The sequence below is a fragment of the Sarcophilus harrisii genome, chromosome 5 (assembly GCF_902635505.1).
Source record: "Sarcophilus harrisii chromosome 5, mSarHar1.11, whole genome shotgun sequence".
In the NCBI taxonomy this organism is placed as follows: domain Eukaryota; kingdom Metazoa; phylum Chordata; class Mammalia; order Dasyuromorphia; family Dasyuridae; genus Sarcophilus; species Sarcophilus harrisii.
The window spans coordinates 238,697,864-238,719,384 of NC_045430.1; the positions used below are offsets into that span (position 1 = coordinate 238,697,864).

Here is a 21,521-nt window from a genome sequence, read left to right on the forward strand (position 1 = left end):
CATTATATGGATTTATTTAGGATTACCCTACTTTTGGGGCTGCCTTTTGGCACAATGGATAGTTTCAAGCCTGGAGGCAGAAAAACCCATCTTCCTGAGTTCAAATCTGACCTCAGACTTTTACTAGCTACCTCACCCTGGAGAAATCATCTAATTTTGTCAGCCTCAGTTTCCTTATCTGTAAAATGAGCTGAGAAGGAAATGGTAAACCCCTCCAGTACCTTTGCCAAGAAAACTTCAAATGGGACATTTCCTAACCAGGGATTTCTCTATGGCAATGAAATTATAAATCTAGGCCCTTTCTCTGTCTCTGTAGATAAGCCAAATAGTATAGAAAAGAACAACCAGAGCGATGAAGGACTTTGTCCATATTATAGAAGTTTATTTGAAGGACCTGGTGATGTTTAACCTGGAAAGAGAAAAAAAACTCAATGAGAATATGATGTCCCCATTGTTTTATGGTGGAAAGATTAGATATTTTCCTGTTTAGTCCCAAAGGCAGAATCAGAATCCATAGGTGGGAATTGGAAAGGTGCAAATTAAGCTTTCCATCAGGAAAAATTCCCTTAGAATTACAGTTAGCTATAAGTAAAACAGACTATCTCAAGAAATAGTTAAGTAACCATTCTTTGAAAATTATCAAAAAGAAATTAGATAATCACTTGTTAGGCATATCATAATGGGGGTTCTTTTAGGAGTATCAATTGAACTAGATGGCTGCTGATGTATCTTCTTTCTGCAAAATCAAATTAATCAATAGCTAATCTACCTTATTGCTTTGGTTGCGCCCCCCCCCCCAATAAAACCAAATCCTAGATCTATTAGGAAAGTAAAAACAATATTTTTACTTTCAATTTTATTAATCTCATCTTTGATTTTCAGAATTTCCAATTTGGTGCTTAATTGAGGATTTTTAATTTTTTTTTCTTTTTCTAGTTTTTTTTCATTGCATGCTCAATTTATTGATCTGTTCTTTTTTATTTTGTTGATGTAAAAATTTAGAGAAATAAATTTTATCTCAAATGCTATTTTGATTGTATTCCATAAATTTTAGGATAATTTTCACTTTAATGAAATTATTTGTTTCTGTGATTTGTTCTTTAACTGACTTTTTCTTTAGGATTAGATTGTTTAGTTTCTGCCTTTCTCCATCTGATTTTTTTTTTTTTGGCTGAGGTAATTGGGGTTAAGTGACTTGCCTAGGGTCACATAGCTAGGACACTTAACTTTTGTTAAGTGTCTGAGGCCAAATTTGAAGTCTTCTAACCACTGCATCAACTAACTGTTCCCATTCTCCTTCTGATTTTTGAGGTTTATGTGACCTAATACATCATCAGTTTTTGTGTAAGTGCCATATGCTACTGAAAAAAATTGTGCATTTCTTTCTATTCCCATTCAGTTTTCCCCAAAAGGTTATCATATCCAACTTTTCTAATATTCTATTTACTTCCTTAGTTACTGTCTTATTTATATAGGAACCTAATACCAAAGAAGATGGATTTATGTGCTTTCCTTTCAATATGTGTACTTTCTAACCCTGTGATTTAGTAATTTTGTCATATGGCCTTCTTTCCCCAAATTGATGTTTGGTATCCCACTGAAAATCTCTAAAACACCATTTTGGCAAGATGCTCTCTAAGTGCTCCTTTGTCCATGGGCCATTCAGAAAACAATCTCTTTCACTTATTCCAGATTATCTTGGGACTTCTGAGCTGCCTGAAACATAAAAGTCTACTTGAAGATTTAAAATTTTGCCAGTAATTGCTTAAGCTTTTTATTTCAGACCACAAGGCTTTTGTTTCCAGTAAATGGTGAATATTTAAGCACAGGCTCCATAAATTGGCCATGTGGTCAAAAATAAAGTGCTCCTTGAAAATGAGTTAGAAAGCACAAGAGTGGGTGGGGGAAGAACACTCAGCTGCCAGTACACACTAGGTGTGCCCAACTCAAAAACCTCCATCTCTATTAGTTGCCAGCCCTATAACTTTTATTTGTACCGTTACAGAAAGCAAATTGTTCTGTAAGAGTGCATAACAAAGTCAGCCAATGGTCTCCTAACCTCAGTTTAAATGAAGCCGTTATGGAGGAGGTACAGGGCATTTCCGGAGCATTAATGGCTAGCTGGGGAAAGTATATGAGCCAAGATACTGTCAAGAGATATTAACCCCAGTTGGTTTTTCAGTTTTCAAAACCTTTCAATATGGCACTGATTGCTGTTATTAGGATAAATTACTATATGGGAGAATAAATTCCCTAATCCTTACTCCACCTCAGTATGATAGTTCTTAAATAAAGAGTCCAATTAAATAAGCATGGACCTACCTAACCTACATAATTTACTCAATAATCCATGTATTTACCGGATACACGACAATGACATTATACAAAAGAGGTCTCAAAGCAAAGAACAAGGTGATTTTCAAGTTCTGCCCATTCAGCTGCCAGTTAACATCTATCTATCCAAATTGCTCTGTGGCTTGGGATCATTTTAGAAAAAAGAAAAGTAGATCCTTTGCCAAAAATGCTGGAGATCTTTGGCGTATGAGTATAGAACATGGGAATAAACTTTATTTTTCATTTTCCTTTAACTCCATCTCCACTTGCCCAAAGCCTATTTTTTTAAATCCAAGGTCTAACTGTTCATATGTATGAAACAGGATCAGAGTATGTGAATATTCAATTCTTTTTTTTTAATGACTTTTTTATGAATTTTCATGATGTCATTTCCCCCAATTTCTCGTATGTCCACTCCCTGATCTGGTAGAGAACTCACATGTAAAATATTAAGTAAACTCTATTGCCTTTAGATTCCAGGGAAAATAAATCATTGAAAACATTCATTGCATGTGCCCTTCCGCATCAGGCAGGTGTGTTGGCTTTCACTGGGCTGGAACCATTAGAGGAGGATTTTCTCAGTACAAAATTCAAAGCCACAGATCACTGGTGCAGTTCAGACAAGGTTTTGAGTGGAGAAAAATTAATCACTTCACCTTGTTGGAAATTTTCTTGGTGAGAAAATTCAGCAAATAAAAGATGAATTCATTCATGAAGACAGAGAGGATAAGAATAGGACATGTACAGAACAGAAGTGAATGCAAGGGATAATGTTGTAAAAATTACCCAGGCATGGGTTTTGTCTATAAAAAGTTATAATTTTTAAAAAAAGATAAAATATAGTTTGAATTTAGACTGATTTCATTGGTCTCTACATTCTCTGCTTTAAAAGTTGGATCTGCTATAGGAACTTATATGTTGGGCTTCTGTAGTTTTTATAAAGAGAACTAAGATATTATTTCTTTGCTATATTTACTATGCCAGTTTCTAGCCTATTAGTAATCAACAAAACCAACCTGTTAACTATAAGAATTATTTTGAAAATAAATAAAATGATTCAGAAAAACAAAAGAATAGGACTGTAAAGGAAAAGAAATAGGATGATGTCTTAGGAAAGCTAGAAAAAATTGATGAAATTGAATGGTTGAAATGGCCCACACTCTTTTTCTAAAAAAAGAAAGAAACAAACAAAAAATATCTGATACCTCATGATGAGGTTCATCTTAAAAACAATTTTTATCCTCTCCCTCTTCAAAAACTTTCAATGAATTTCATTTACCAAACTCCTTTGTCTGGCATTGAAAGCTATCCATAAGATAGACCCCTGCTATCTTTCCATCGTTTCTTGCTTTCTAGGTCCTCTCCATAGCACACAAGTCAGAAGCTGACAACGTTCCCATTTCCAAGTTGTTGATCCAATTCCTCCCCTACCCAAAGTGTCTTGCTTACAAATCTTTTTCTCCCCAAGAGACCTGCTATTTCCTTCCCTGAAATCCCAATAAAATTACAATCAGATCTATTTCAGCATCTGCCAAATAGCAATTTGACTCAATGCAATGAGTATTTATTATGTACCTACTATGTGTTAATATATTATGGTAAAAAGAGAGTGAGACCTAGAATTGGGAAAACCTTATTTGACTCTTGACAACTACTAGTTGGATGAGCAAGAGAAAATCACATGACCTACCTGAACCTCAATTTTCTCATCTATAAAATGGAGGAAAAAATGCAGAAATTATCTATTTCACAAGGTTGGGTTTTTTTATTATTATTTGAAAAAGGTGCTTTGACAGATACGTGCCCTAATTCATTCATGGCAAACATGGGCCAAGCAACTGCTTATCTAGGGCACTACTTGATCTCAAATCTCAGGAAATTTGCAAATAGTTCAGAAGATGACAAACTATAAGGAGGTAGCAATGTGGGCTCTCAGAAGTCAAAACATTTTTTTGAGCACCTTAATTGACAGAGTAGGTTTCTTTGTGGTGATGTGTATGTATATTTAGAGTAGTATAAATATTCCCCAGGGAAGCTTAGTGTTTGGTTTGAATTACTGGGTAGAAGCAACCTAAGTAATTTGTCAACAATAGTGTATAAGCAAAGAAAATGATTAGTTACAAGCGAATGTGTAAGCAGAAAAAGTGTTGATTGTCTTGAATAAGAGGTATAGGATCCCCAACGAGTTCCAGAAGCTCCCTCTGATTAATCTCTGGGATTAAAACATGAGGGATTAATAGACATGCCTTTCTTCTGTATTAGAATAGAAGGTCTTGAGACCTGGGAGTACTTTGCTATTATTTTGTATTTGTAGTACTTGACACCATGCTGAACACAGAGTAAGGGTTAAAAATTTAAATTTAAAAAAAGCTTGTTGATTTTAGATTGCTTTAATTGTGAATCAAGTGTAGAGGAAGACTGGGAAAATATATTTTCACAATTAAGTGGAACTGATTCAGCTAGGAGTTTGGTTTGATTGCAACATAGAGAAAAGGGGGAATAGTGGATGATAAGGCTAGAAGCATAAATTGTGATTCTATACTGTAAACCAGTATCTGTAAACCAGAAGCTATCAGAATCCTTAGCTTTTTCACTGTCAAGTAATTATATATATATATATTAGAAATTGGATTCCAACATATAAGGTAAAAATCATTGGAAAAGTTGCTCAAACTCTTATAGATTTTTTAAGATCATAATTGAGTGACCCAATAAGATCAGTCTTGACCAGACAGCAAAAAGACAGTCACCAAAATGATACTAGACCCAAAGCCATGTTATGTGGAAAGAGAATGGGACTGGGATCTAGGATCTAGTTTTGAATGCAGGCTTGCTAACACAGCAACATTAATTCAATCACTTTCCTTCTCTGGGTCTCAGTTTTTCTTCATTTTTAAAAATGATATCTGAGATTAGACTTCTTGGACTTTCCTTCTCTGGGTCTCAGTTTTTCTTCATTTTTAAAAATGATATCTGAGATTAGACTTCTTTGAATTCATTTCTAGCTCATGAATGGGATTAATTATCCTATAAAGATAAAAGGTTTAATCAAGTATTTTTTAACCTAGAGTGATATTTTAAAAAATTGTTTTCCAACAATTTAAAATAATTGCTTTTAACATTTTGATAACTATATTTCAACATAATTGATTCCTTTTGTAATGTTGCATATTTTATTTATCATTATTCTGAAGAAAGATTCCATAGGCTTCCTTAAACTGTCAAAGGGATCCATAACACACACAAAATTAATTAATTAACAATCTCTGTGCTAAATAATGATACTACCAGTATGAAGCTTTGTAGAAAGAATATTATTATCTAACCTCATCTCATAAGATTTTAAAAGAGGAAATGGTTTCGATCATAGGGATATTGTGGGGAATCTTAGATACTAGGAAGATGTTGTGGATTAAGAAACACTAAAAAAAAAAAGTCTACATAGGAATAATGTGGGATTTTCTCTTCTAAGGGTGTCTTGGATAGATGGATAGATGAATAAATAGATAGCCTTTTTCAGAAAGAATGAGCTCTTCCCACTTGACAGGAATTCAGTAGGTTCCTTCTGCATTTATTCTTAAATAGTAAACACTTGTAACAATTTTATGGGACTCAATAGTAGCTTATCTTTATCTACAAAGAGGCTTTCATCTAAACAGATGGAAGTGATCATTGTTTATTTAAGATAAACAAATTCAAGCATTGCCAAAGTTTCATTTGAATACAAAAAGACAAAATTGTGCTATAATTAAGTAGTCATTAAATTTCAGTTCTGAAAGCTTTTGTTCCTTACTATATTTATTTGAAAATAATAAATTGTGTCTATATTTTTAACATGTTTGTAAACCAGATTGATGCATTCTGACTTTTCCCCACTTCCAATTAGTCTTTGTTAAAAGATTTTCGAATTGTTTTTTAAAAATATATCAAAACACAATGGATGGGGAAGAAGAGGGAGAATCTGGAATTCAAATTATAAAAACAAATGTAAAAAATTGTTTTACATGTAATCAGAAAAAATAAAAATATTAAAAGGCAATATTAATGAACTCTTCCAAATAAGAGTTTTTTGGATAGCTGAAAACTATAGTAAGCCTTTTTCATTTTAAATTTTAGCTGTTTTTAATGAAATATTTCCTTAGATAGTTGTCAATTTATTTTATGTACAATTTTATAGCTATAACCAGATGAGTATTGTTTAAGCTAATGATAGTCATCACTGCCATGCCATAATCAGCTCTACTTGTAACTAAGCCAAAAAGATTAGTCAATTACTTTTTTTCTTCATTGCAAAATGTTGGCTGTTTACATCTGATCCTTTTTGCAAAGGTCTCAGAAGAGACATCCTAAGCATAATCTTAATAGTTCCTTTCTCAGCAAACCTAAGTTTAAGAGTTATGAAAATGGGGGTGGGGGGCATCAACTTCATAGAGAGAAAATTTTCTTAATAACAAATTTTCTTGGAGTATAAGGAATTACCCATATGACTCCTACAGCTGCTGCTGATTGGAAAACCAACCAATCTGTATAGGAACTATCTACAGATCTGAGCTGTTTTGGTCTCTTTCACCATTCAACTATCACCAGACATTAGGTTATATTTTCATTACTTTTTACTTCAGAGCTATTCTGAATGCTTGAGATTGCTTGTTAAAGACAAAGTTGTTTTTCTTATCTTAAAGAACAAAAAATTTTGTCCTACTGTGTGAAAGAGAATGGGATTGGGATCTAGAATCTAGTTTTGAATGCAGGCTTGCTAACATAGCAACATTAATTCAGTCATTTTCCTTCTCTGGGCCTCAGTTTTTCTTCATTTTTAAAAATGATATCTGAGATTAGACTTCTTTGAATTCATTGCTAGCTCATGAATGGGATTAATTATCCTATAAAGATAAAAGGTTTAATCAAGTATTTTTTAACCTAGAGTGATAGTTTTAAAAAATTGTTTTCCAACAATTTAAAATAATTGCAACTAAGCCAACAAGATTAGTCAATTACTTTTTGTGTGAAAGTACAAAGCAGTACACCCATATACTCTTTCTAGAAGATTATCAAAGAAGGCTGTCAGCATGTTAAAAACATCCTACTTGTGGGAGGAAGTATTTTGGGAGCACCTCAATAGGACAGAAACCTAACTTAATAAAATTATTTCATTGGTCATTATGGCATCTTTATTATGCCATCACTTTCCATTAGAGCATGCCATAACCAAAAGAATAGTGGATTCTTGAGTCAGGAGACCTGAGTTCAAGTTCTCATGTAGAGAACTACTAATCATGTAATTTTGAGGCTTTCTGAGTTTCAGTTTCCTGACCTACAAAATGGAGTTAATAACATATCACCTACCTCACAAGATGGTTATGATTACATAATTTTGCAAATTCACAAACAATACATAAATGTTTAATTAATGGTATTATTAGCATCTTGAAAAGTATAAGAAGAAGCAGCCCTGAAGTCAGGAGGACCCAAGTTCAAAATTGGCCTCAGACACTTAATACTTCTTAGCTATGTGACCTTGGGCAAGTCATTTAATCCCAATTGCCTCAGGAAAAAGAGAGAGAACCACTACACACCTGTCAGATTGGCTAAGATGACAGGAAAAAATAATGATGATTGTTGGAGGGGATGTGGGAAAACTGGGACATTGATGCATTGTTGGTGGAGTTGTGAACGAATCCAACCATTTTGGAGAGTAGTTTGGAACTATGCTCAAAAAGTTATCAAACTGTGCATACCCTTTGATCCAGCAGTGTTACTACTGGGATTATATCCCAAAGAGATTATAAAGAAGGGAAAGGGACCTGTATGTGCACGAATGTTTGTGGCAGCCCTTTTTGTAGTGGCTAGAAACTGGAAACTGAATGGATGTCCATCAGTTGGAGAATGGCTGAATAAATTGTGGTATATGAAAATTATGGAATATTACTGTTCTGTAAGAAATGACCAACAGGATGATTTCAGAAAGGCCTGGAGAGACTTACACGAACTGATGCTGAGTGAAATGAGCAGGACCAGGAGATCATTATATACTTCAACAACAATACTAGATGATGACCAGTTCTGATGGATCAGGCCATCCTCAGCAACGAGATCAACCAAATCATTTCTAATGGAGCAGTAATGAACTGAACTAGCTATACCCAGAAAAAGAACTCTGGGAGATGACTAAAAACCATTACATTGAATTCCCAATCCCTATATTTATGCCCACCTGCATTTTTGATTTCCTTCACAAGCTAATTGTACAATAATTCAGAGTCTGATTCTTTTTGTACAGCAAAATAATGTTTTGGTCATGTATACTTATTGTGTATCTAAGTTATATTTTAATATATTTAACATCTACTGGTCATCCTGCCATCTAGGGGAGGGGGTGGGGGGTAAGAGGTGAAAAATTGGAACAAGAGGTTTGGCAATTGTTAATGCTGTAAAGTTACCCATGTATATATCCTGTAAATAAAAGGCTATTAAATAAAAAAAAAAAAGAAAAAAAAAAAAAAAAAAAGGAAAAAGAGAGAGAGAGAAAGAGAGAGAGAAGAAAGAAATAAAGGAAGGAAGGAAGGAAGGAAGGAAGGAAAGGAAGGAAAGGAAGGAAGGAAGGAAGGAAGAAAGATGGAAAGAAGGAAAGAAAGAAAGAAAAGTTTAAGCATCTGGTGAATGACAGTTTGTGCTTTGTGATTTTTATGTCCCTAATACAATTTTAAAATCTTTTTGTGTTTTCAGAGAAAAAATGACCCCTATTCACTTGCTTCCATTGTGTCTTTTGAAGTTAAGAAGATGCCATATAATGACCAGCCAGCACAACTTCCAGAAGGAAAAGTTGCGGTAAGTATCATACGACACAAATGAATTAGATGACCATCTTGGGCACTCTTCTTCATGTGGTCATAATTATATGCAATGATCTTTTTGGATCAATCATATCTTTCTTATTTACCCAATTACTTTTTATCTGATTTTATGAAATGTCATCTAAAACTCTTCTAAAATTAATTTTCCTGGAATCCTTTCCTAATCTTGGTGTGGAAAGACAGAACTGGCATCTCCTTCCTTATAGGCTGTCTGCGTTTTATTAGCCCTTTGAGGCAGTTATTGACTGTTTATTAAGTAACTGGCATGTGAATGGATATTTGAAATGAGAAGAATTTGAGTCCTACCTCAAGGCTATGTGTTCCTAAGCCAAAATCACTTAACCTGTTTCAGTCTCAGTTTCCTCATCTGTAATATAGCAATGATAATAGCAGCTACTTTGCAGAATTGTTTTCGACTATATAAAATAATATATAATGTATTTTGCAAAATGTGAAGCACAATATAGACATGATTATTTTTCCAGTACTCTGCACATGGCACATTCTTATAAGAAAATAGTGAAGTTGGAGTCAGAGGGCCCGGATTCAAGTTCTGGCACTGATACACTATATAACTTTGACCTGAGTAATTTTTCTCTTTTGGTCATCTGATTTCTCTTTGGAAAAATGAGAGAATTGGACTGGATAATCCATTATGTCCTTCCCAGCTGTAAAACTATGACCTTATGAATTAAACTTTTCTACATATTATGGTTTTGTTTTAGGAAAGGGGTTGAGTGTTGGTGATCAGATAGCAACCCATATCCTGTAATGGTGGAATTATTCTATTACAATGGCAACAATGATATAATTGAAATAACTACCAAGGGAGGATTTAGAGGGCTAAATTCTGATGCATTTGAGATCATGGATTGGATGCATTACTTAGATTTGGGATTCTTCCCTTCTTCCTTCTACCCACCTAAAGAACTTTCTTCTTCTCTTAATCAAGTAAAACATTGCTAAGAAAAGGCAGCTTTGACATAATAAAGGGGTCACTATTGCCAGGGCTTTTTTCCCCCACAACTGTATGGGAATGATCAAAGCCAGAGTACAAGAAAACACAAGGTTCAAAAGCTCATTCTATGGTCATACAACAAATAAATAACATGGCCTTTGACAGGAGCTCATACTCTTAAAACTACTGCTGTTTTGAAGGAATAAGATCTTAAATAAATGGAGTATGTTACTAATAGTGTTCTTAGTAATGCTTACTTACTAATGGTTGCTCTTACCAGTTTGCCAGATCCAACTATTAAATTTTAGTATAAGCATTTACACACACCTTAGAAATCGACAAATGCTTCAAATTTAAAGCTTGATTTTGCATTGTTGTGATTGTCAGTACTTAAGAAAGGGATGCAGTAAATGTTAATAATTGCAGACTAAACTTAACAATCTGTCTTGCATACATCATTTTTTTCCCTAGAGAGCATGTTGTTAAACATTTACAAACACATCTTTCTTATCCCAGTTCTAGTCTAAGGTGAGATAGAGTGATTCCGTGGAAAGTTAAGTGGATTAAGTTTTAAGGTTCCAAATTCAAATCCTAACTCTGTCATTTACTTATATGTGTGATTTCAAGTAAATCATTTATCTGAAGTTGATGGCCATTTTTCATACTCTTGAACTTGAGGTTGTCAACAATATAACCATTAATATGTGGAAATATTTCTCTTAGGATGCTTCTTCTCAGGTCATATGCCATTTATACCTCTGCATGAACACTATCAATGGCAGAATGAGCAAAAAAAAAAAACTCCTTAGGAAGCCTAACCTCTTGCTCATGTCCATATAGTAAACAAAGGCAAAAGACACTAAGAATTTGACAATCCTTGGACCTCCTGAGAAAACAAAGGGCTTGTCATGTATTTTTTCCCTAAGTGGCCATTAATTGCTCCTGAGAGGAAGAAGAGAAATTCTCTTCCATAATGAAGGTCCAGTCTTCCTAACAGAGTCAGGCAAGTAAATAACTTATCTTTATAAATCATGAGAAAGGGTAGCTCTTCTGAAAGGAGTTTATTTTTCTGACTCTCAAATTGCCAACCATCTTGAAGGCAACCCTAACCACTGAGAATCACAAAGTTCCCTGTATTTTCTTAGTAGCTTGTCACTACCCATGCCTATTTCCATGGGATATACCCTTCACTTGTCTCTCTACAAATGTTCCTGCCTTGTAATGTCATCCAGTTGATTAGGAAATTTATAGAATTGATCAAGGGCTCTCCAAGGAACCTCACAAGATCATACCATCTCTTATATGAAAGATAAATCCAGACATAAAGAAGGAAAAGGCATTTTTCTATGTTTTATAGCTGTCAACTAATGCTTGCCTGGACATATCATTTTAGATTTTACAAGCTTATAAAAAAATTTTCATGGGTATTTCAAGGCAAATACCCCAGCTCTTTCTTCATTTAGCTCACCCTTTTTTTTTTTTTTTGTCACAAATGCATAGTGTCTTTTTGATTTATGATCAGACTAGAAAACAGAGGTGGTTTTGATTTTTAATACTGAGTATCATTCAGAGGGTTTCAAAGCCTGCAAGTTCCAAAAGACAGAAATTGTAGTTCCTTTGTTTTCGATCAGCATGTGCCCAATAATAGAAACACATGTTGCAGTGATCATGGGCAATAATATTGCACCATCCGCTGGAATCGGCCAAAAGTGATTGCCTGCTGTTCTGACAAGTCTCAGATGGGTTCCACAACAATCAGCATCCTTCTCCCAGCCACAACAGTTATAAAGAAAAAGAAAAGAAGCTTTTTGATGCTAGTGATTTACTACCCAATATCTGCAGAGGTTATTGGAGAAACATTGAAAAAGAATAGTGATTTCTGGTTCCCCAATATCTGCATGGTCTATGGAGCTGTTTCCACAGGTTGATCTGGGACATGTGGAAATATCCCTTCAGTATTATGAGTTGAAAGAATTCTGTTTTGAGCTAGCCAAAAAAAGAAAAAAAAAAGAAATCTGTGCTACCTCTGAAAGACATTGTCATTCTCATTTTCCCAAACAGACCAGATTTCCAAAGAGTGAGAAAGAACCATTCATACTAAAATATGGTGTGCACTAGGGTTGATAGGTTGAAGATAAGAATTCCAGTCCACACTCTTCCTAATGCCCTTTTGTGTATACTCTTGGGCAAAACACTTAACCTCTTGGTCTCCCCCTTTATAATATAAAACACTAATATTTGCTTGTCTCCCAACCCCCTGGCAAGGATTGATTGGTTAGTCTGCACTCCCTTTTCAACATGGTCATAATTCATATATTTCCTGTGTGCTGCATTGGCTTTGTAGCCGAAGAAAATGGTCCTTCATTTGCAACTGTCCAGTCTCTGGTTTTAGCCGCTGAATCGCTCATGCAGTCTAACATTTGTTATGATGAGGGGTGAGAAAAGGAGATGTATCACACAAAGGGATTAAGTCTGAAAACTGAAATTTCCCAGCTGACAGTAGACATCAATCAGCATTCCCTTTAGTACCCTGATCTCTGTGCTTCTGTTTTTGCATGTCTTGTCGCCAACAGGGAATCTATCAGGTGGCTTCAAAGAGACACTTCTGTGACTTTGCGAGAGTTCAAAAGTAGTTGCTTCTACAAAAGGAAATCTTCCTCTTCCAAAACTATAAAATCAGAATATGGTCCCCATTGTGAATCTAAAATTCTAGGCTAATCATTCCCCCCCCCCCCCAAATAGAGTTGGGACAGTCAAGGGACGAACAACCCTGACCCCTACCCTGATTCCCCAAACGAGAGAAAGCAGGAGAAAAATAAAGATGAAATATGGTATAGTGTGGTTAGAATATTATGTACAGAGGCACAGCTAGTGGCCCAGTGGATAGAGCACTAGTCCTGAAGTCAGGAAAACCTGAGTTCAACTCTAATCTTAGACACTTAACACTTCCTAGCTGTGTCACCCTGGGCAAGTCATTTAACTTAACCCCAATTATCTCAGAAAAAAAAAAGAATATTGTGTACAGAAAGACCCAAGTTCCCATTCCCCTTACTAACCTTTAAGATGTGTCACCATAAGCATATCTTATCTTTGAGTTTCAATTTCCCCATCTATAAAATGGGAATCGTAATATCTATGGTACCCAGACTACAGAGTTGTTGTTGAATCATGATATATATAAAAAATACATACATTATATATATATATATAATAAAATCATGTATTAAATATATACATATACTTTTTAAATGGAGCTTTATCTAAATCTATGCCCATTATAATTAGTATTTATGATGATTATTATCTTCAATGAGAATGTAGAAGGCCAGGCTTTTCAACTTAGGTTTTATAATCTTAAATATTTATCTGAACAATTGCAAAAGTCCCCTGGTCAGTCCTAAATGTCTCATAAGCATCTACAGCTCAATATGTTCATAAAAGAATGTATTTTTCTCCTTAAACTCATCCTTCCTCCTGATGTTCCTGCTCTAATTGAGGGCACCATCATGGTTTCAGAAATCTAGCTTCACAATGCAGTGTCATTTATCCTAGATTTTTCAAACCCTCACTTCTTCCTATCTAACTTGTCGTATTTTTTATTCTAAATCAACAGCATCTCTTAGCTCCATCTCTTCACTCACATGACCACAAAGACTATTGCTCTCGTGACTTTTCTTTTAGTCTGTTGCAAAAAGCCTCCTCATTACTCTTCTTGCTTCTAAGCTCTTTGCTATTCAATTCATTCTTCATACAGATCCAAAATGTCTACTCCTGAAGCAGAGGCCTGAACATGTCCCTGTGGTTCCCTATTGCCTCTAGGATCAGATAAAAATCCCTTAGTGTGCTATTTAAAATCTGACTCAAACCTCTTTTTCAGTGTTGATTATGCAAGACTCTTCACACATATCTTTAAACACTGTCCATCACACCTGGAATTCTCCCCTTCCTTCTTACCATCTATTGGAACTTCCATTCTTTCTTTCTCCCCTCTCCTCCTCATCACTCTTCTTCCTTCTTTTTCCTTCCTCTCTCCTCTCTTTCCCTCTTTTCTCTCCCTCTATATATGTATGTGTGATTACACACACACACACACTCAAACACAATTTTATATGTTTATATGTATTATTTAGTTAATAGCATACACATTGTATCACTCCCTTAGAAAGTGGGAGAGAAAAGAAACTGCTTTGGTTTTGTCTCTTTATACATAAGACCCAGAATAGTACCTAGGCCAGAATAAATACTTGATATAATTGTTGAAGTAGCTGAATTGAAGTAGCATAGGGGGAAATGAGGTGTGTGTGTGTGGGGGGGAGATGAACAGATTCAGAGACAGAGAAGGCAAGAGTGAGACAGAAACACACAGAGAGACAAAGAGAAGGAGAGGGGAAGAGAGACAGAGAGAGAGAGACAGACACACACAGAGAGAGACAAAGAGAAGGAGAGGGGGAGAGAGACAGAGAGAAACAGAGAGACAGAGAAAGACAGAAACAGAATGGATGGGGAGGGAGAGAAGGAGGGAGGGAGAAACGAGAGAAGTACAAAACCTCTAGTACGTAGACTAGGGGAAAGGATTGCATATTTTGAAATGTATTATTGATGTGTTTTTCAATGTCCCTCTTTTTTATGGGAATAACCCCAATTTACTTTATATCAAGTGGCTGCTAAAATCATCATCCTACACAGTATTACAGGTTGTGCTCTTGGTCCTGTAATCATGATATTTTGGCACACTTCTTTTAAACATCCTTGTAAGTCTCAATGAAGTCTGTTTATACAAGGTTTTTGTAGCACGTAAATACAAATGTCACTATTAATTATAGTTACAAACACAAGAGAGCCTTTTACCTTCTATGTTGGTATTTTGTCAAAATATACAAAAACATATCATAAATGTCTAATCATAAAATGAGGTCATAATAAAGTTTTATTTATGATTGTTTAACCCTAATAAGAGAGTGACAGAGACAGACACAAATTCAGAGACAGAGAAACTTAAGACTCAAAGTAGAGGAGATTAAATGTCCATTTAAGAGAAAATCTAAGCTACTTATGACTTTACATTTTAAGTGATAAGTAAATAGGTAAAGTGAATTGTTTAAATCTCATGTAGATTTTTTTTTAAATAGCCCAATTTCCAGAAAAGGGTCCAGTAGAAAATTCCACTAGCCACTTAACTGACAGAGTATTTAATTTTTTTTTCTTAAATTTTCAACTACATTCCTTCATTGAACTTTAGTTTGCCTTCAGGGAGCAGTTTTAACAACAAACACATCACCCCAGCTGGGAGTGCACAGGTCCCTTAGGAAGCATGGAGTAGTATTGGTGATGATGATGATGATGATGATGATGATTATGATGATTATTTAGAGGAGCCTCACTGTCAGTCTGTCCTTTGAATCTTTTGAAGCACCAGTGTTATTGATAAGTCTGCCTTGTAAGACATTCCTTTGTCACTGCAACTAATGTCATTGAATAAGATCCAAGGAAAACTTAGATTGAAAGGAATTATATTACATGGTGTTTTACAGCAAGTTTTCATAATAATTAAAATCAAAACAATAATAATCAGAAAAAGCAACAGAAAGGCTTAGTACTTAAAAATGAGATAAAACTGACCAAAAAGTGTATTTGACAATCCACAAGGATTAATTAAGTCATTGTTGTTGTGCAGTTGTGTCCAACTCTTTGTGACCCCATATGGAATTTTCTCAGCACAGGTTGGAGTGGTTTGCCATTTTTTTTCTTGTTCATTTTCAGATGAGGAAACTGAGGTAAACAAGGCTAAATAACTTGACTAGCATCACACAACTAATAAGTATCCAAGGCCACATTTGAACTCTGGAAGATCAATCTTGTGAATCCAGGCCCTATTGTTCTGAAGACACTAAGAAGGACAAAAACAGACCCTGCCCTCAAGGAGCTTATATTCTAATTGGAAAGACAACATGTGAATAATTAGGTACAGGCAAAAGGAGATGAACTATAATCTGTAGGCATTATTCAATAATTTTCAGAATTAATGATCAAACCTTCATCATTACTTACCCATTCATTAATCATTCCAATTAGTTTCTGATGTTCTTGTCAAACTCTTGATGCAGAAATCCTCTCTCCTTGGAAAGAGTGGCAATTTACCCATATCTCATTACCCATATTACTACTGAAAGAGTAAATAATTTACTAAAGGCTATATGTCTGTGAATCATCAGAGAAGGACTTGAATTTAGGTCCTCCTGACTCCAAGGTTGACCATTTCTCCTTCATGCTGTCAGACTTGGTTATATTGTCAGAGCTTTAGATATGATCCTTCTACTTGTAGGGCATTGTTCTGACAGACCTGGCCAGGATTTACTTTAGCACAGGCCATTCTACATTTTCTAACCTTTCCCCAGTGTCCATAATTTAAAAAAAAACAAAAAAAAACTTAAGTTCTTCTTTGGGGGCCCTTGTCTTTATAGCCAGAGTAAATAGCATATCTTAATTGATGGCTTGACACCTTTTTTCTTTCAACATGCATGTAGATTTCAAGGCTATATTCCATGTGAATGTAGAAATCCATTTAACTAGGTGCTGAACTTCCACCTGCAGATGGACTGGCAGGGTTCCATTTACTGTCCTGCCATATTCCAAGGACTCTCCATAGTCTTTCTCCATACTTTTTCTCCAAAATTTGCCTATGACTTCCATAGTCAATCAATGAAGAGAAAGGAAAAGGAATAAACCTTTATGTAATATTGAATTTCATCCTTACAATGACCCTGAGAAGTGCTCTCATTATCTCCAGTTGAGGAAACTGAGGCAAACAGGTTAACTGACCTGCCTATCAATGTCCTAGGTCAGAGTAGAATTCAGCCAACTCTCTACTCCCTTTAATGAGAATGAAAAAAACTGAGTACCTCTTTTCACAGTGATTGATTCTATGTATTAATAAAGTCAGTAGAATAGCAACTATAACCAAAACACAAATGAACTCTAAGTCAAGGCAATTGCCTTCTAGTTCAGAGAGTTTGTAAAAGCCTTCCATCTCCCGCACAGATGGCCTGCCTCCAACTTCAGAAGACCAGGGCTAAGGGATGAGGGCACTTGAGGGAGGAAGGGTAAAAAAAGAAAATCAAGTAAGGGAGTGAGCTTATTCCTGGTCATCTCATTAAGATTTGGGCAGGTTTAGATCTTGATGGACTGAGGAAAGCTGTGGTGATGGAGAGACTTAGAACATCTCCCTAAATGACTACTTCATCTTCTCTTAAGTTGTCACCTCAGCATTAGAAACATAGAAAATTCTTCCAAAATATTTGCTTTTTCTGAAAAGACCTGCAATTTCCTTATCAAAAGCTTCCTTCTACCAATAAACTTATTCTCTCTACTTTGCAGTTTATAATTTTCAAGAGTTCCTATGGGGGACCAAAATGTTAAGTAACTTGCTTAGGATCACATGGCCAGATTGTGTCAGCCATAATGTTAAAACTCAGGTCTTTTTTATTCCAAAGACAGCTTTCTATGAGGACATATATACTCTCTCCAAATCTTAAATAGCACTTTCAAAAGTCTGGCTCTAACTTGTCAAGTTTTAGAAACACTGCATCAGACTCTACAATCCCAAAATTGTAGTGACTACCATCAAAGTATTCAGTGATGTGGCTGTTCAGCCTTTTTCAATCCTGTCCAACTCTTCATGACCCTATTTGAGATTTTCTTGGCAAAGATACTAGAGTGTTTTGCCTTTTCCTTCTCTGGATCATTCTATAAATGAGGAGATCAAGGTAAACAGGGTCATACAGCAAGTAAGTATCTGAGGCCAGATTTGAACACAAGATGAGTCTTCCATGACTTGCTGCACCTAGCTGCCCAAAGTATACAGTAGACTCCACTAATTCTATTCCTTTACTTTTTATTAAACAAAATAACAATTGTTTTTTATTTTAATTCCTTGGAGATGCTTCTTAAATAGTGACTTGAATAAGAAACAGTTAGATTTTTCCATGAGATAATTAGGTCAAAATTCAAAGAAGCATCCTATAAGTTTTACCAGCTTGCCAAAAGGTCAAGAACCAATGATTTTAATTTTTAGCAAAAATAAAGCCTCTCATATTATTCTGGTCAAAGAGATGGGAGATTAGATGATGAATATAATCAGATCCATACAGAATTGGTTGGGTGATTGGGCTCAAAAGTAACTATTCACGAGTCAATGTTATCTCCAGTGACACTTCCACTAAGGTCTTAAATGGGATTTATATTTGGCTCTGAACTCTTTAACATTTTATCAATGACCTGGATAAAATCATAGATAACATGGCCAAATTTTCAGGTGTCAGAAAACTAGGACTGATAACTAACACAGTAGACCAGAGGTTCAAACATATGACCCAAGGGCCAAATTTGTAGCTCATAACAATACTGAATGTGGCCCAAATTAGATTAAAATGTAATTGAGAAATATTTAACAAAATTTTTAAAACAGAATATAAATAATTGAAGTCATTATACAGCCTGAAGGGATCTTTATCTATGGCTTACTCTCCTCCCCACCTCATTTTCACCCTCTTCCCTCAGTTTTTATTTGAGCTTGACACTAGTATACTAGATAACCAGATCAGGATTAAGAAGGGTCTTTATAATGGGATCACTCTAAATATATAAAATTCATTAGGGATGAACATAACATAATTCCCAGTCTCACCATAGAGTTCTTATAAATAAATGCTTGGTGAATTTCAGCCATGTGCCAGGAGTCACACAGAGTATAGAATTGGGCATGAGTTTGGCTTTTAAACACATTTGCAGGAATCCATGGATTTTATTGAGATTTTACTTCTGTAGCGGATCACAACAATTGGAATAAATAATCTTTAATTCACTTCTGGCTCTAAAAATATATTAAAGTAAATTCAGCACATTTACAGAAAATTATATTAGAGACTAGAGAAAATATGATGAGATATTGCTTTGCCATGATGGAGTGCCCAGAAAGCTGGATCTGTAACCGGAAACCCTGAGATTTGCTCGCAACTCTGGTTTATTTTTCAGCTCCTCAGTTTCCTCATCTAGAAAATGAAAGCATTAGAAGGAATGACCTCACTAAGATCCCATCCACCTCAAAATGGGTGATCTTACCTAGGAGGGATAAAAAATATTCATTTGATAGCATTCTAATATAAGCTACTCACAGGCAAGAGCTCTCTCTCCCCCCCACCCCCTTTATATCCCTAGTGCTTGGTATATATTAGGTATTAAATAAATGCTTATTGAAAGGAATTGAATTAAGTTCATTCCACTAGGGCATGACACATATGTAGAGAAAATAAGGTAATACAAATTAATTTTAAAATTCATTAAAAAGATGTGAAGTGCCATAGGAGGTCTGTGAGACAAATGAGAGGGAAGCAGATAAGACTTAATGGAGAAAGTGAGATTTGAGCTGGGTTTTAAAGAATGGGTAGGAACTTGAGAAGGGGATAGCATACTTCATGTGAAAGAAAAATGTCCAGACAAAGAAGTAAATAAGTCAAGTATGGAAAGCAATCCAATTTGGCTGTAGTATATTGCATACATGAAGATTGGGAGCTTAGATTTAGATCAAGAGAGTATCTGAAAGGTTCCTAGTCCAACACTAACGTTACAGATAAGTAAACTAAGTGTATTGAGATGAGGCTGGAAAAATAAGGTGATACCAGATTTCCAAGGTCTAGAATGTCCACTACAATCATGTGTCATAACAATTGACAGATTATGCTCAAAAATTATCAGAAGTAAAACTAGAATGTGGGTCTACCCAGAACTCCCATGACTTTAAGTGTCTTTAAAAATACTACCTCTAGTACCTTTTCTAAAGATATTTAAGAATATAACAATTGTAAGCCTGTACCAAGAATTATAGTCTCCAAGAGACACATGAGAAAAATAATTTTGTTAATCGTACATCTATATTCAAATTAATGACCTTGAAATACAGAACTTAACTTCTTAACAGACAACATATTGTTTCCAAGTATTTATTTTGAGGTATTTAAGCATTTTGACATGTAACCAGAATTTACTTGACTGATGGCCACTTTCCCAGGAAGCACCAAATGCTTTATATTAAAACAAGTGGGTAATATTCAAGTTTCATTTCCAAGGGCCATTTTTAAAATGATTTAATTACCAAGCAAAAATAATAGCAAAAGGAAAAAATAAAAAGAATAGATTAAAATAAAAATACATTTTTCAATTTGCAAACTATTTCACATACATTATTTTTATATAGCATATATTTATATATGCAGTTCTGTGAAGTAGAAACTTATTTGTTAATTTTTTTTTTTTGTCTAAGACCTTTGATTTCACTGATACCGAAAAATATCAGTGAGGAAGCTTCCTGTAAGAATGAATCCTGTAAAAAAAATCCTGGACTGCTCTGTACTAGGAGTCTTAGAAAGTTATCTGAGGCACTAACAATTCAAATGACAACCACTATGTCTTACAGATTATAATTCTGGCTTTCTCTCCCCTCTAATATATATAAGAGGATCATCATCACAGACCCATAGAATTTAAAAGGGGAAGGGATTATCCATGGCCATTTAGCCAAACCCATGAACAAGAGGAATCCCACCAACATATCTGTCCCTAAAACTTAGGTAGACAATCTTTAATCTATCAAATTAGTAAGCCTGGCCAAAAACAAAATAAAGGTAAAGAGGTTACTGTGACATGAAGTGATCCAGCCTCTTCTTGAAGAAAGACCTCCAAGAAGGGGGAATCTCTTTGCAATAAATAGACAGTCCTGCCCTCTGTGGATGAAAAGAATTAAGCAAATCCTTCTTTTACATAAGAGCACTTCAAAGAATTGAACATATTCTTCCCTTTTCCCAGTCTCTTTTTTTTTTCTCCAGGTTAAACACCTCTACTTTTTTTTTCAATTGATTCTCATATGGCATGATCTCAGGGCCCTTTATCAAACTGGTGATTCTCCTCTGGACACTCGCCAGCTTATTAATATCTTTATTCAAATGTGGTACCCAGGACATCATCTTCAGATGGTGATGGCAAAGTACAATGGAACCTTTAGTCCCCTATTCCCAGAATCTATGTTTTTCTTAATGCAGACCAAGATGGTATTTTTTTTTTGACTGCCATAACCACACTAGTGGTTTGAAGTCAAATCTTTTTCAGAAAAGCTGCCTAATCATGCCTCTCCCTATCTTAGACTTGTGAAGTTTTTTTTTTTTTTATCCAAGTATAAGATTTTATGTTCATCCCTAATGAATTTCATATACTTAGAGTGATCCCATTATAAAGATCCTTCTTAATCCTGATCTGGTTATCTAGTATACTAGTATCAAATTCAAATAAAAACCAGGGGAAAAGGGTGGAAATGGGGTAGGGAGGAG

General features: G+C 35.0%; 1 protein-coding gene across 1 annotated transcript in view; it reads left to right on the forward strand.

The window, feature by feature from the left end:
• ITGA8 (integrin subunit alpha 8) overlaps positions 1-21,521 on the forward strand; it is a 202,965-nt gene that overhangs the window by 174,458 nt on the left and 6,986 nt on the right. Inside the window, exon 28 of the mRNA XM_031939925.1 lies at positions 9,061-9,162. Coding sequence (XP_031795785.1) covers positions 9,061-9,162 — 102 coding nt within the window. The remainder of the gene's footprint in view (positions 1-9,060; positions 9,163-21,521) is intronic.